At 42.3% G+C, this 14,312-nt stretch overlaps 1 protein-coding gene across 3 annotated transcripts in view; it reads right to left on the reverse strand.

Annotated features, from left to right (window-relative positions):
* Positions 1 to 14,312, reverse strand: part of DIP2B (DIP2 acetate--CoA ligase B (putative)) — a 61,486-nt gene that overhangs the window by 5,956 nt on the left and 41,218 nt on the right. For all 3 annotated transcript variants that reach the window (XM_085212427.1, XM_085212425.1, XM_085212424.1), the window contains 22 exons: positions 13,965 to 14,074; positions 13,117 to 13,219; positions 12,533 to 12,597; positions 12,182 to 12,275; positions 11,560 to 11,679; positions 10,745 to 10,859; positions 9,984 to 10,123; positions 9,758 to 9,894; positions 9,367 to 9,447; positions 8,983 to 9,110; positions 8,510 to 8,624; positions 7,369 to 7,570; positions 6,621 to 6,730; positions 6,400 to 6,480; positions 5,713 to 5,836; positions 4,613 to 4,734; positions 3,958 to 4,069; positions 3,212 to 3,321; positions 2,448 to 2,578; positions 1,705 to 1,873; positions 566 to 736; positions 2 to 63 (listed from right to left, as the gene is read on the reverse strand). In XM_085212427.1, the coding sequence (XP_085068553.1) occupies positions 2 to 63; positions 566 to 736; positions 1,705 to 1,873; positions 2,448 to 2,578; positions 3,212 to 3,321; positions 3,958 to 4,069; positions 4,613 to 4,734; positions 5,713 to 5,836; positions 6,400 to 6,480; positions 6,621 to 6,730; positions 7,369 to 7,570; positions 8,510 to 8,624; positions 8,983 to 9,110; positions 9,367 to 9,447; positions 9,758 to 9,894; positions 9,984 to 10,123; positions 10,745 to 10,859; positions 11,560 to 11,679; positions 12,182 to 12,275; positions 12,533 to 12,597; positions 13,117 to 13,219; positions 13,965 to 14,074 (2,602 nt within the window). The remainder of the gene's footprint in view (position 1; positions 64 to 565; positions 737 to 1,704; positions 1,874 to 2,447; positions 2,579 to 3,211; positions 3,322 to 3,957; positions 4,070 to 4,612; positions 4,735 to 5,712; positions 5,837 to 6,399; positions 6,481 to 6,620; positions 6,731 to 7,368; positions 7,571 to 8,509; positions 8,625 to 8,982; positions 9,111 to 9,366; positions 9,448 to 9,757; positions 9,895 to 9,983; positions 10,124 to 10,744; positions 10,860 to 11,559; positions 11,680 to 12,181; positions 12,276 to 12,532; positions 12,598 to 13,116; positions 13,220 to 13,964; positions 14,075 to 14,312) is intronic.

Genomic DNA, 14,312 nt, shown 5'->3' on the forward strand with positions numbered 1-14,312 from the left:
CCTGTCATGTCTCAAGGATTTCAGGTCTACATACACTGTGGTGGGATCAGGCCCAGAGGTTCCCTAAAAAAGTAAACATTAAAAAATATATATATTTTAGGCAACTTGTGCCTGAGCTCAAAGACTTCCAGGGGCTTCATGCTGACAGCAAACCTCACATCCACATTTCCCCATCTTTATAGTTGCACTCAGGGAAGCATGTCAGTACAGAGAGAAGTATCCTGGGTTTACTAAGCGTAACACCAGTGCAGGATGCATCTTGAGGAGGGAAACTGCTACAGAGACAGCCTAAGTGCTCTCAGCTATCAGCTCTGGGGCAACTGGAGTCACAGGTTAAATAAAGGTCGTATTTCAGTTGTTTTGGGTATTTGTGATGGAACCTGGCAGCTGAAAACAGAAGAAGTTGCTTAAATCTTGTGCTAGCTGTTCTCTGCAAAGCAGATGTGGGGCTACACTCACAGTGGAGAATCACATGCAGTTTAGGAAGTTTGTGTTGTATTCTCAATTGGTAACGTGGAAACCTGATGGCAGTGACAACACTGGCCCTAGAAAGCATTCTTGTTACCTGTAAACAGATAGCAACGTTGACTCTCGATCCAAAGGTGGTGCTTACAGCACGAGATGACAGGCCAATGTCTTTGAAGAGTTTTGAGAATGAATGAGTGAGAGAAACTCGTGGTCGTTCCTCTGCAACAACCACACACGTCCGGACACAGGACAGATTAATTCCTCGTGCCTAGAAAAGAGCGTGCAAATGAGTGCACAGGTCCTCCACCACACTGCACCGTAATCTAACCCCCCTGAGAAAGTGACTTCTTGTGCTCAGTGCCCTCTTTTCAGCTCCTATTTGTTACTGTAAAATGTCTGACCAGAGCCTAAAAACACTGGTAGAACAAGATCATCAGCACTGCTCCTTTCCTCTGCTAGAGAATGTAGCACCATGTGCTTCTGCAGAGCTTGTCAGCTAACATTACACCTTTTATTCCCTATTTATATAGATGGAAACCAAACCAAGTGAGAATGTGGAGTCATTTATGGAGGTTGCACTGAGCCTTTAACCAAACCAAGACCAGAATCCATCGATCCATTATTACTTCCAAACCATATCATAAATGCACTGAACAGCATTAGCAGTTCAAACCCGTGCATTATTCTGTTAACTGGTGACACATCACAAGGCAGAGGGATTCCATGCCACCAACAGAACAAGACTGATCCTTAACCTTCTAGACGGAGCGCACAAATTATTTCAGTAAACCCCAAGCAGAAAACACCTCAAGCCTTTTATGCAGCTGTTTTTCCCTTCCTATCAACCCCCAGGAGAAAACACCTTTATTTAGCCAAGCGCTTAATGCATGTGCTTTACATCATGCACTGATCTGAGCCTTCACTGCAGACTGTTATATAAGCAATTCCTCCGCAGAGCATTTTGCTGCTGGCATCCTCTCTTCAGGGCTTGCCCAGCAGTCTCTGACACTCCTTGGCAATGTGCCACCTACACTGTAATACATACACCTTATTCAATTTCAATCCTTTTAATTTCCTGGGGCTCCAAACATTCTTTTGTTGCATTTGCTTTCTGAGCAAGCTGTGGGCAGCAGGCTTGTGCATCATTATGCTGTTGTCTCTAACAACCGTGTCACTTCACTTGCTACAGCAGTTTCATTAATTTATGTAGTGTAATAGTCAAGAAACATTTCTCACCTTTAACGTTTCAACTTGGTTTCCAAGTCCCTTTGTGCACAGTTCCATGACTGAGTAGGAACAGAAAGTGTCCCTTATTTTATGCTGGCTGACAGTAGATAACCAGAGAGAAAGATTGGATTCCAGCTCCATAGGAGGAATTAAAATTGACTGGTGTCCAGAATACACACTGTGAAAAACATCAAAGAGAAGAATATATTTTTGTGTAGCAGGTAGCAATCTTTAAATTAATATTTACTATATTTTCATTTCATCTTACGTTCCTGATAGACCAAAAGAAAGCTGTGGGACTCTGATCTGAGGCAAACTGATGATAGCTCCAATGCCCACATTCTGCAGCAACAATGTATTGTAAATACAACTTACTTTACAAGAACAACAATTTATGTGCACACAAGCGTGCACACATTGAAAGCAAAGGAAGAGAATCAGCTCAACCACACAATTTACAGAAAGAAAATTCCCTTGCTGCAACATATAATCAAGGAAGAAAGGAAGAGAAGCATTCTGAAGCCAGTAATATTTGGCAGCACAAATATGCATAATCAACATGGGATAACAACTTGCTAACCTGCAGGAAAAGGGAACATATTATTGTCAGTTTAAGACAAATTCTCCTCTTACTACAAGTTAGTCATTTTATAATGCCAAAATATATGCCTCATTACAGACGTGGACTGCTATTCCCCATTTAAAATCTACCAAGAGTTAACCTTTACCCTTTTCTCCCTCAAGGATCCTACCTGCAAAGGCACCAGAGCACAAACCCCAGTCCACAGTAGGGGTCAAGACAAATGGCAATCTGCCGTGAGGAGTAGAGCTCACACTGAAGCTTGATGGCCCTGCAGAGACCACTCACTGCTGCGTGGGACATCTGCAATACCAAAGACAGAGAAACTGGATGAAATCCTACTGTGATGTGAGATTTCAGCAAAGACAGGCAGGTAGGAACGACAGTTGCCTTGATAGCATTTCTCAAGAAACAGTATTTCTTCTTCCCTTATCTCCCACAGCAGATGCAGAGCATTACAGAACCATACGAGCCAGAAACTGTGAGAACAGCTACTGCTGAAAGGTTTGGGGCTTCTCAGACCCCAAACAGAGCTGATCATTAATGACACACTAAGGCTTTCATTTTTCAGTTTCATATCATCTTCTCTGTCAATTGCATTCCTATCTTGCTCTTAGTGTTGGGGGGAGAAGCAAAAGCACACAGCTGTGCTCCTCACACCCACTGCTCTCCTGTCAGCCTGCTCTCTGGTGGGAGGCAGCAGAACTCCTGATGCCCACTGCAGAGACCTCTCTTTCTATATAGCAGAGCTGATTCTTCAGTCTGAAGTCACACTGCATTGCATGCAGGGAATTTACAGCTTTGCTCACAGAAAAGTACAGCATTTAATTGAGATACAAAGCCAGTTCTGGTGGAGGGAAGCAGGAGAGCCAGTCTGGATTATCAGCCAAAGACAAGACACCAAAAAATTTGTCTTCTAGAAGCATTTTACTGTACCTTCACTCCTGTAAGCATGCCTGTTGTGGAAACACTAAAATCTAGATATGCTAACATTTCAGATGTAGGTGGTTTATAGATCTGAGAGAGCCGCTTCCTGGGCAAGTCATCTGTGCAAGAAAGAAACAAACATGTTTAATTTTTTATTACTAAATTAGTATTTAAAAGAACAGTTTTCAGAAAGACTGAGGTGGACCATAAATCTTTTGATTAAAACATTTTACAAAGACGACACACAGAACATAAAGAGAGTCTTGCAAAAATTCCCCTGGAAAAAGTTATTCATTTTCTTCTGCGTGTAAACCAAACATTTTAAATACAGGATTTTAATTTTTTTAAAATTTTCTTAAACTCCAGGGCCAAAGGATGAAGCATGACCAGGTATTAGGAGACACAATCAATCCAGGAACATATTCTGCTTCTTATGCCCTCTGAGTCACTCTACAGTGCCAGACCAGGAGGCCAAGTAGATCGACCACGGCATGAAACGCTGTCATCAAGGAATTACTGTTATCTCAATGTGGCTTTCCATGAAAATTATGATCCATCAATAGTTCAACAAATGGAGAAAAGAGATGAGCAAACAAAGATCTGGCTTCTATCTTTCATCATGTTTCTGAACATTCTAACAAAACCTTATGAGCCATCTGGTTAACATCTGGAATAGGGAACAGCCTCTCCCTTTGGAAGTCAATAGTAACCCTTCCACAGAACTTGAAAAAGTCTTCCAAGTCCACAGACCACACCTGTATCAATGATGGTCGGCCAGGTTTTCACATCTACAGCAGCAGCTGCCTCTCTAGATTTCAGTAGTCTCATTAAGGTCTGGGTTGTGAGAATACAGGCAGCTTTGCTGACCTAAAAAGATAAACAATTGCTAATAAAGACAAAGGCAACTCCCTCAGACACTGTTCATTGCAAGATTTCATATTCACAGAATATATTTTACCACCTGCCACCTTCTCCCTGGTAGACTCGTAGTAATTGCTGTGGCTTTTCCAACACTTCCTTCATTAAAACCCCAAATTCAGATTAAAAAGCAAACAACCAGGGCAGAACCTTTACAGCAAGTAAATTATTTCAACAGCCCAAATTCTAACTTCTTCTTTGTGTTTATAATGTGGAGATATCCTGTCTAGATTACTGACTTGGAAAATAACCAATAGCAGGATTTGCACTCTCCAGTAAGGAGATCAATATGAAATTTTAGGTAGTACCATCATATGAGTATCCCTCAGAAACAACTGCTCCATGTGAGAGGTGGTTCTCTCTTGCATCTTATGAATTAGAATGTTGTCCTTCACCACTATCATGTAAATACCATAGACAGCTGTGTTAACTATTCAAATGGGAGAGGCTGAAACAAGAGTGCTCCAGCCACGCTAAGGCCCCGTTACTCACTTCCACGATCATTCGCACAGTGGGCAGAGTAGCAGTGAGGCTCTGAGCATGAGGTGGTCTCACGGTCACAGGGATGCAGCCAGCATACAAACAGCCATAGAACGCGGTGATTAGCTCAATGCCTGCAAGGACACGACAGGCTGTAGTGTACAACACCCTGGTGACACCAGCCTTTCCCCTGAGGAGCTTCCTCTGAGCATCAGTGAAAATTTTCATTAGAAAAAGGTACACTCCCACAGCACAGGTGTCCAACATAAGCAGACCAAACTGTTAGACCAGTATGGCAAGGAAGCTAAGGAAGCTTGGGATAGGGGACTGGGAAAGCAGAGAACAATGACCACAGCAAACCATATCCATTTTTCAGGAAAAGAATATCCCAGTGTTGAATGACTCAAAAGTCAGTCAGTTCAAAACATCTCTGGCAGTGGAAGTACACAGCACCTCTCATCAGCAGTGAGCACTGTACACACGCCAAGTGATAAAGGTGTGAGCAGACAGACCACACTTCCCACTGTTCCCAACCTACTGCTGTAGAAGAGGCAGCTAACAGAGCTGAAGGTGATGGCACCAGTCAGTACCAGAACCCACCCTGCCATTTCTCACAGCTTTCCCTGGATAAAGAGCTGCTAATTGTCATCGTGACTTCAGGCAAACAAGATCTGAACAGACTAGGAGCCAAGAGGTCTCTGTTAGGGCACATAATGCATTTCTCCAGCACATGCAATGCGGTCACACATTCCTAGTAATCTTACAGTGAGCGTCATCATACCATAAGTTCTTTGATAACCACAAAAAAAAGAGTTTTTATCCTAAACATCAGGAGACAGTAAGATCCCTAGAGCTGAGAGCATCTTTCCAGGATTGAGAAGATACAAATCCGCTCTTCCAAAACTAAAGAATCAATGCTGGAGTTGTGATACTGCAATGCAAGACATGAGGACAGCCCTCTATGGAGTCAAAACTAGATCAGGAAGTCGTGCAGTCCCTGATGTTGGTGTTTCAATGATCCCCCCCCGATCTTCCAGATCTCAATGAAATTTCCAAGAAACACCATACTGCATTTTCACAATGGGATGCAGTTCTTTTTAAAGCTTGCTTACCAGGAGGATAAAGAAGCACCACATTGTCTCCTGCATTGAGATGTCCTTTGTCACAGAGCACTGATGCAATTCTCTCAGCTTTTTTGTGCAACTGAAGGCAGGTGGCTGTACACACAGCAGTTCCCTTGAAAAGAGACAGAAGTGTTCTAATCACAGCCTCTGACACTAGTTTCCATCAAGCACAACACATGTCAGTAAGACAGCTGCTGGAACCAAACCAAAAAACAGAACAACCCAACAACCTTCCTCACTAGCATTAGTCTATAGCTACTAGTTGTCAATACCTATATGCTGCTGGTGCTCACTGAGCTGTTTATCCACTACAATTCAGAAAAGACAGAAATAGAGTTAGATCTGCTCTAGAAAATTCTACCTTCCAGGAGTCAGTTCAAGTCTTCTTGCACCAGAACCTTGCCAGAATATACTCAACAGGGATACATCATTAAATGATACAGGAACCAGTGGGACCTAAAAACATGCCCAGTTTTAAAATGAAGCATCAAACCACTGTGGGCATTAAGATGACAAGTGACCTGCAGGTTCAAAAGGTGCAGATTTTAAGTTAGAAATCCTAGGGCAACATCTGACAAAGAGGCTAAATAGAGGACACTGCAGTGGGCAAACACAGTCTCATACTTGGGCTGAATAACATGCTGCGGACCTTAAAAAAAAAAAAAAAGACTGTACCTTGGCATTTAATAAGAGGAAGAGCGCGTGGTCAGGAGTTGTGTGAGCTCTCCACTGTAACACCTCTGTCAGGAACTGGTGCTAAAAGAAAGAGGCAGTAATTAAATACTAGTTCCTCTAGGAACTTAGGCAATACTATGCTTGTCTCATTTTGCTGCCTTGCATTCAACTGTAGGATAAACTCTTCTCGCATACTCCAGTTGTAACAAACACTGATTTACCTTTTTAACTAAATCATTGTCTTCTATTTGACCAAGATCTCTTCCAGAGGCTTGAGCAATACGCTTCCCAGCAACCAGGTTCCCCACCATCACAGAGGCAGGGCCAACACCTGTTGGTTAAGAGCCACATAGAATCAGAATGCACTCACATGCTCTGAATGGCATCTTTCAGTATTACCTGCAGCAGAGTAATGTTTAAAACAAGCAAAAACTGACAGCTCTGGAGGCCTCGTAGCAACTTATAACAAAGTGACTTTTCCTGTGGTCACATGCGAGGCAGACTAAGTTTCCTCTACCCAAAAACCAGACTTAACACAAGGAGAAAAGCTGCTGCTTTGTAAAGGAGGATCGAGGTCTGCACTGCAGTCAGGACTTGTAATATAAACGATAAGGAGCCGGCCTAGAACTGCAATCTGTCAAACGCAAAGGCAGAAAGGTTTTCTGCTGGCTCCCACTGCTCCCAGGCACAGATGAGAAGAGGCAATGAAATCTTGATAATACAGTTCAGAAGGCAGGGCTCGTCTCCTACTCATTGGCAGAGATAAGTCTCAATGAGCTCAGAGGTAGGAATCAAAATTCCTGACCGCCACGTGCCAAGAAAGGCATCAAACAAACTAGCCATGGGCAACAACATAAGTCCCTGCTTCTAGCAAGCAGGACACTCAGTGTCACAGGCATCGTACAGCTTCCTGTATCTGAAGTAGTGAGCTTCAATTTACCAACATTAAACAAAAGGGACTCACGTTACCTGGTTGTTTCTGCCTGGGTTTTGGCAAGTTTGTCACACACGTGTGCGGGCACATGAGGATGTTGCACGGATGCAGAGAGCCCTCCAGAAAGTGCTGTTTAGTTTGAGAGATATGGATCCCTCCCAGGGGAGTTTTTGGCAATGTATTAGCTGGCACAAGAGCAAGGCAATATACACCCACTTGGTGAATGCTGTCAATTGCCTAAAGAAAGAAAGAAAGAAGGTCACTTGAATTTTTGGTATTACTGGAGATGGTGTAGTTTACAGGCTTCACTGCCATGCCACAAAACAAAACCCTACATTTGTAAGGTACTGAAGGAGCAGGGCAGTCACCATCTTTCAATTTCACCTGTGTAACATTAGTTACTCAATGCTAAGTGCCTGCTTGCATCCCTAATCCAATCCATATACCAGAAGTTCATTTTTAAACTCTTCATGACTAAAATCTCAAAATATACACAGTTGCTTGTGATCAACATCACATGATTTTGATCCTAGGATTTTATCCATCTGTCTCTCCACTGTATCATCACTCCGTTCTTTTTTAGTCTGCCTCAGCACTCAGGCAACTAATACATTATTCAGGTTACCAGGTACTTTCCTGATTTCTCTGCCTAGTTTGCATACCTCACCACATTCCTGCATGCAGCTCTCAAAAGTAAGCATTTGCCATTTGTTCTACTTTCTCAGGACTATGCTTGTTCAGCTGTTTTAACTATTTTCTGTTTACTGCCTTTCTGTTGAAAATATGTCTTAAAGATAAGGGCAACTTTAAAACCTGGCTTTGAACACTAGCAAGATCTAATATAGTAGCAGAATTACTGCATTTGAGCACTAGATCTGCTTTGCAGTGTTGAAAGGCAATTGTGTTTCTCTATACAGCCACTGTGCTAGCGCAATGCTGATAAATTTGTCAGAGCTTATTCTGTGTTGCAGCCACTTTCCCAGGACCTTCAGGACACAACAGAACAGCTTGTACACAGCAGATGTACCCAGCTTGCAACCTTGTAAAACTACCTTGTGCCAAGAGGGATCACAAGACCACGCTCTCTCCATCTAGGTCATGCTGATGGCCTCTGATCAGCCCCCACACTGAAAAACTGCACAAACTCCCCTTGTCCACCTTTGTCACTGGCCTTACCTGCAGTACTCGACTCATCCATTGAAAACTGTCCTCCTCAGATGCATCTGGCCTCTGCTCTGCCACCACCACAATCCTCTCATCGTAGAAGACAGATACTGAGAATACAGCAATCCTAAGGACAACAGGAGAGCTACATTGGCAGGAATTCTGAATGTACTCCTTGGCAACAGGCGACCAAAAGAAGATAAAGCTTTCTCTCTCTCTCTCTCTCTCTCTTTCTCTCTCTCAAAAAAAATAAAATAAAAAATCCCCACAAAGAAACCAAATCCATGGGGCAAATAGAGAGAAAAAAATATAAGATAGCAGAACAGCACCAGGCTGATTAATGGCTAGGCCAAAAATGTTTTTATTTTAACTGACTTACCAAAACAAGCGAGTTACTGAAAAAAAGTGGGAGATTATACTGCAGATCCCATTTCATTCTATTACGTGGAGAAGTTTAGGGGAGGGGTGAGTTTCAATTTACTAACCTTCCTCTGTAAACTGTTTTTATGGACTCTACTGCCAACCCAGTTGCAACAATGTCATCAGCATTGTGTCTCCGCCCACTGACTGTCAGCAATCCATCCATTTTTCCAACCACAAACACCAAACTGCCCTGAAAGATAAGAAAGGTAACAGTTAGTGACACACACACATATATAAATATATATAAAGCAGACATAAATTCCAGGATTTGCATATTCTGCAACTCTTACTGGTTTCAGTAGCTAGATCAACAGAATTCTCTCTCAACTATCTCGTCACTCACAGCAAGCAACCACATACACACATTTCCAAACACAAATGCTTTTCTTTTAAACATTCTAGGCCATTAGCACAAGCTAACACAAGCTCAAGAAGCTGTTACATACAGGTCCAACAAAGCCCAGCAAGCCGGAACGGACAAATGGCACATCACCCACTGGAGAGCCAGCTGAGTTCAGAGGAATAACCTGCAACAGAAGGGAGGACGTTGGAGGCAAAGTGGATTTGCCTGAGGCTAGAAAAACATGCTCCCATGATTCAGTATCAAGAGCTGTATTGTATGTGAGTGAAACAAGGAGGAAATCCCTGCTGCAATCATTTTAGAACTGTGAGGCATCCTCACGAAGGGGAAGCACAGAAAATATTTAACCGTAATGAGTTTTTCTGGGTTTCTCTTCAAAAGCCAACATTAACACATAAGTTACAAAAACAAGAGAACATCCAAGGTTTCTTCTTAAGAGGAAAACAGGGAAGAAATAAACACTCTGCTGTACATACCTCAAACGTATTCTTTGTCAGCCCTGCCAGCCCATAATACATCATTCCTCCTGCTCTGGAGCTAACACAGATTTCTCCAATCTCATCTGTTTTACACAGCTGAGGTGGTCCATCGGGTTTCACTATACACATCATTCCTAGGACCAATTAAACAGAGTGATTCTTTTTCCAACATGTTCCAGAGCATTCTCAGACATCCTTAGGAGGGACTCCCATGCATTCTTACCTCCTGGCATCACGTGCCCAACATCCTGAACAGTGAGTGCAGAGTTTTTGTCTTCAGTGTTGACACGAATCACACCAAAACTCAACCCATTCATGGACAGTATGGCTCTTCCAGGCAGAGGTGCCCCAGGAACCCCAGGCCTTTGAAAGACACAGAAGTCAATATGCCAAATCACACATAACATATCAGATCACCTGAAGAATGCATACTTCAGTGTCTGTTCTTTGCATAACAAATTTAAAACCGTAAAATAGGAGCAGAGGTGTCCTCCGATGAGAACCAGGCATCAATCTCTAAGAAAACTTATTCTTGGGCAAATGCAACACATCATGTGAATCACAGCTCTTATCCAGGTCTTTAATTTAACCTGTGTTAAATACCAGCTCACAGGTGATTACAGTGCTACTGATTTATAGAGGGCAGCAATGGACAGAAACAGACTATGAAAGTGGCTGTCTAATGTCATACTAATTTTCAACTCAGATTCAAACAACACCCCACCAGCTTCAGAAGTCAAGATAGAAGAAAGCAGTGCAGATTTTTTGACGGTCCTGTTGAGCTACTGCCCATCTTAGAGAGAAAAAAAACACTCACCTTAAGAGAAATGCTGAACAATTTAGCTACTTGAATACCCTGAGTACACACAGTAAATGTCAGTGGAACTTATTACATGCTGAAGTCAACTATGACCAACAGATGAATAAGCCTTAGCCAGCATCACTTCATCTAGCAAATAAACTGCAGTGCTGAACAGCCATTACCTCCGTATTGCAATAGTCATCGCTTCTGGAGATGTGGCACATGGACAAATTGCCTCTGGTTTAAGCCCGTGACTCTGAAATAAGCTCAGGAAGGCATCGCATGAGGAAACAGACCCTGGAAAAAACGAAATACTCAACTGTAATCTCATATATATTTTTTTAAAGTCTCCAAAACTGCCCAGAGATAAGTGCAGCTTATTAGCAGAGAATATATACAGTATCACTACCAAAAACTGTAGGTGACATCTTGTAAGATATCAGTGTCTACTGAACAGGACTTGTGATAAACCAAGTCTGTTTTTCTGCTCCACAGTGGTTTAGGATGCCTGCTTTTAATAAATAAAAAAACCCAACACATTAATAGTACAAAACAAGAATGCAAATACTTTCCAAACTTCCAGCAGTATGCAGACATACATAGGCTCTGCCTCCATGCAGTGGTTGTAATCAAAAATTGGTCTAACAGTATTCCAGTCATCACCTCCAGTTGGTATGACCCAGACAAATACTTTTTTATGTCTCTTAGCTAGCCATACATGAGGTCTAAGAGAGCTGGACCAGGGCTTCATCTTCTCAGTTCACACATCAATTGCCTTCACCTGTGCTCTCACATCTATCTGGGTCTTCTCCCCAGGTGCTCAATCAGTGGTTCAGACCATGACTTAGCAGCTGCCATACACCACTGCTCTGGTGTTACCAGGCAGTTACCCTAACATATGTCTTCTGCAAGCATCTACAAAAGGAGTTGGATTTGAGCACGTGGTAATAACTTGCTGAGAAATCTCTCCGGAGAACAGCAGTGTGGGCATACTCACAGGGATTTGCACCGTCAGTTACAATCAGCATGCGTAGAGAACTCAAACTGACGTCTCTTTGGTCTCGATGGGCCATCATGGCCCAGTGCAAGTCTCGACACTTGACTAAAGCAACTTTTGCTGCAACCCAACACAAAAAAGCGGTATCAGAATAAATGAAAGTTTTCCATGAGTCATTTTCATATGAACATACACTCTAACACTACAGATGAGAAAACTCTAAGGCGATTGAGCCTGTAGTGATAGCAAACCCTAACACAGAACAGCATCTGCTCTTAAATGCAGGCCACCTCCCACCACCTGAGCTGCTGCAGCCCCTTCTCCAAGATGCCAGAATCATTACCACCTCCCGAACACCCTCACTAAGGATTTGGGATCAACGGATCTCTCTGTGCTCAACTATTTTCTTTCTCTCCTAAGACACAGGTTGTGAGGTCCCCATGAAGTTCTCTGCAGTTTGCTGATTAAGACTTTGTGCACATTTTGAAACAAATTAGAGACTTGGTCTGTTTGATTCGTCACTGAAGAGCAAAAAGAGAGGCTCCTAAACGTTTTAGATTTTAATGCTCTTCTCTCATGTACTCTGAAATCTTCAAGCTTAAGTTGTGGAACATACAGTTACCTTTGTGAGTATGAACTCTCTGCACCCATGACAGTGGGCAGGTTTTCATCACAGAATAGGGCACACTGATAGTATGCAATTTGTTCATTACATTCTGAAAAGCAGAAAAAGGACTTTTAAGAAAATGCTCACAAAATGTATTACAAAGCAGAAGTCACCCTCAGCCCCCAAACCCTCTCCATACTACAAAGCCACCTAAATTTACTGATGATGCTTCTACGCTTTCTGCCAGATGGACAATTCTCTGGAGAGAGAAAGGTATGATTGACTTAATGGTCCCTAAACCACCTCCTCAAATGTCAGTTACAAAGTTATGGAACGCTCTAGAAAGTCTTTACAGGCTCAACTCACCGTGAGAATGCCATGCCACAACCCTGCATCCTTCTTAAAATCCAAAACATTCACTATTGTTTCACCTGGAAAGAGAAAGTTGTAGTTTAGAAGTAAGATGTGCCTGGACAGCTGTTATTCATGCTCAAATCTGCATAATTCAGATCTGTCATTTCACCCTGTCAGATCTGCTCCAAGACGTGCAGCAAGTGCAGAGCCTTGTTTGTCTGATTATACATTCTACTACTCAGAATTCCTTGTTATGAAAAAGAAGGCAACCAAACATCAATTTAATAGAAGAAATACATCCCAGAAAGTTGTAAGAAAACCACATTCCAGCATTTAATGGACATCAATAGAAAGGGCCTTAACCTCTTTATGCATGAGCAGCAGCAGAAGAGAGTAGAGAATATCGCTCAAGCGCTGGCTCCCAGAAGCAGTGGAAATTAAAAGTGATGAAGTGATGGCTTTCAAAAGACATACTCTGCATTTTAAAGTACTATGACATACAGCTCTAAAAATAACGTTGCAGTCAATGGATGTACAGATTTGCTTCCCTCTCTTCCCCCTCAGCACTTCTTTGATGTTTCTGTGGCTTCACCTACCTTCAGAATAGTTGCAGGCCTGAGACAAAGCTTGGCAGTGAGACAGCATTGCAATCCGAGACACTGTGACACCCATAACACTGCCCTCTTTGCTGGTCTTGTACTACAGAAGGAAAAAAAGGTCATGGTGTGACCCTGGGCTCCACACACGAAGGAAATTAAAAGAGAATCCATCTTAAATGAAATTTTGCTCCTCTAAAGCTCCAGAGAGGTACACAAAAAAATAATCCTTTCCTGTACAAGCAAGGTTCGCCACAGCAAAAACAGTGACTCAGGTATCAAACGTTCAGATTAGATTCAGATTAGGTCCAGAGATGAAGACAGCAATTTAATGTATTCACGCTTACTTCATTACTACTGCTTCTCAGAACATCTCCTTCTGTGTCCATAAGTGAACTGAAAAAATCAATTTGTAAATTTAGAATAGCCAAATTACTGTTACTACTTAAGTCACTGCAATTCCTAGGAGATGCCTTACTGGGGCCTCCAATGAACAAAAATAAACTCTGCTAGTAAGAAGAGAAAATTCAAAATGCTGTTGGCTTAAGTAGTTCCAGAAATCCATGTTATCGGGCACAGGAAGTACACTTCTCAGCCTGGCTGACTCAACTACCAGCTTTCTGGAACAGGAAGAGTGTTTTCCAATTCATTTTGAGCAGTGCTGAAAGGCCACAAAAAATATTCACAACTAAAATACACTTCACTGCAGGTCATATACAGTGAGATTTGTTTCAGTGACTAGAAACTGAGAAATTTAAGGTTGTGAGGTGAAATTATTCTCCCTCTGATGATTAGAACATTAAATTCAGCTCACAGAAACTACTTTCTATTCCCCATTCACTCCTTACCTCAATATATGCTGGCTCAGTTCCTGCAGCTGAGATGTTGGGCTGCCAGTCCTTAGGAGATTTGGAGAGGTATTTTGAATCTGTCACAACCCATTTCAATCTAGGCCAACCTAGAGCCAAAATTAAAGTGGAGCATTAATAACAGTTTACTTAGTGACAGATTTATATTGTGCAAGAATACACAAAAACAGATCATTTATCCAAGTTTAGTTATGCAAACACAGTAACAATCCAATCCACGCTGGTAGCCAGAAGGCATTTCTCATCAGGGAGTTCAGTGGGCAGCAAGGCACTTCCTCTACTCAGGAAAGATCCCTGCAGTATTTCTAAATATAGATTGTTCCATCA

The sequence above is a fragment of the Meleagris gallopavo genome, chromosome 31, assembly GCF_905368555.1.
Source record: "Meleagris gallopavo chromosome 31, MGAL_WU_HG_1.1, whole genome shotgun sequence".
Taxonomy (NCBI): Eukaryota; Metazoa; Chordata; class Aves; order Galliformes; family Phasianidae; genus Meleagris; species Meleagris gallopavo.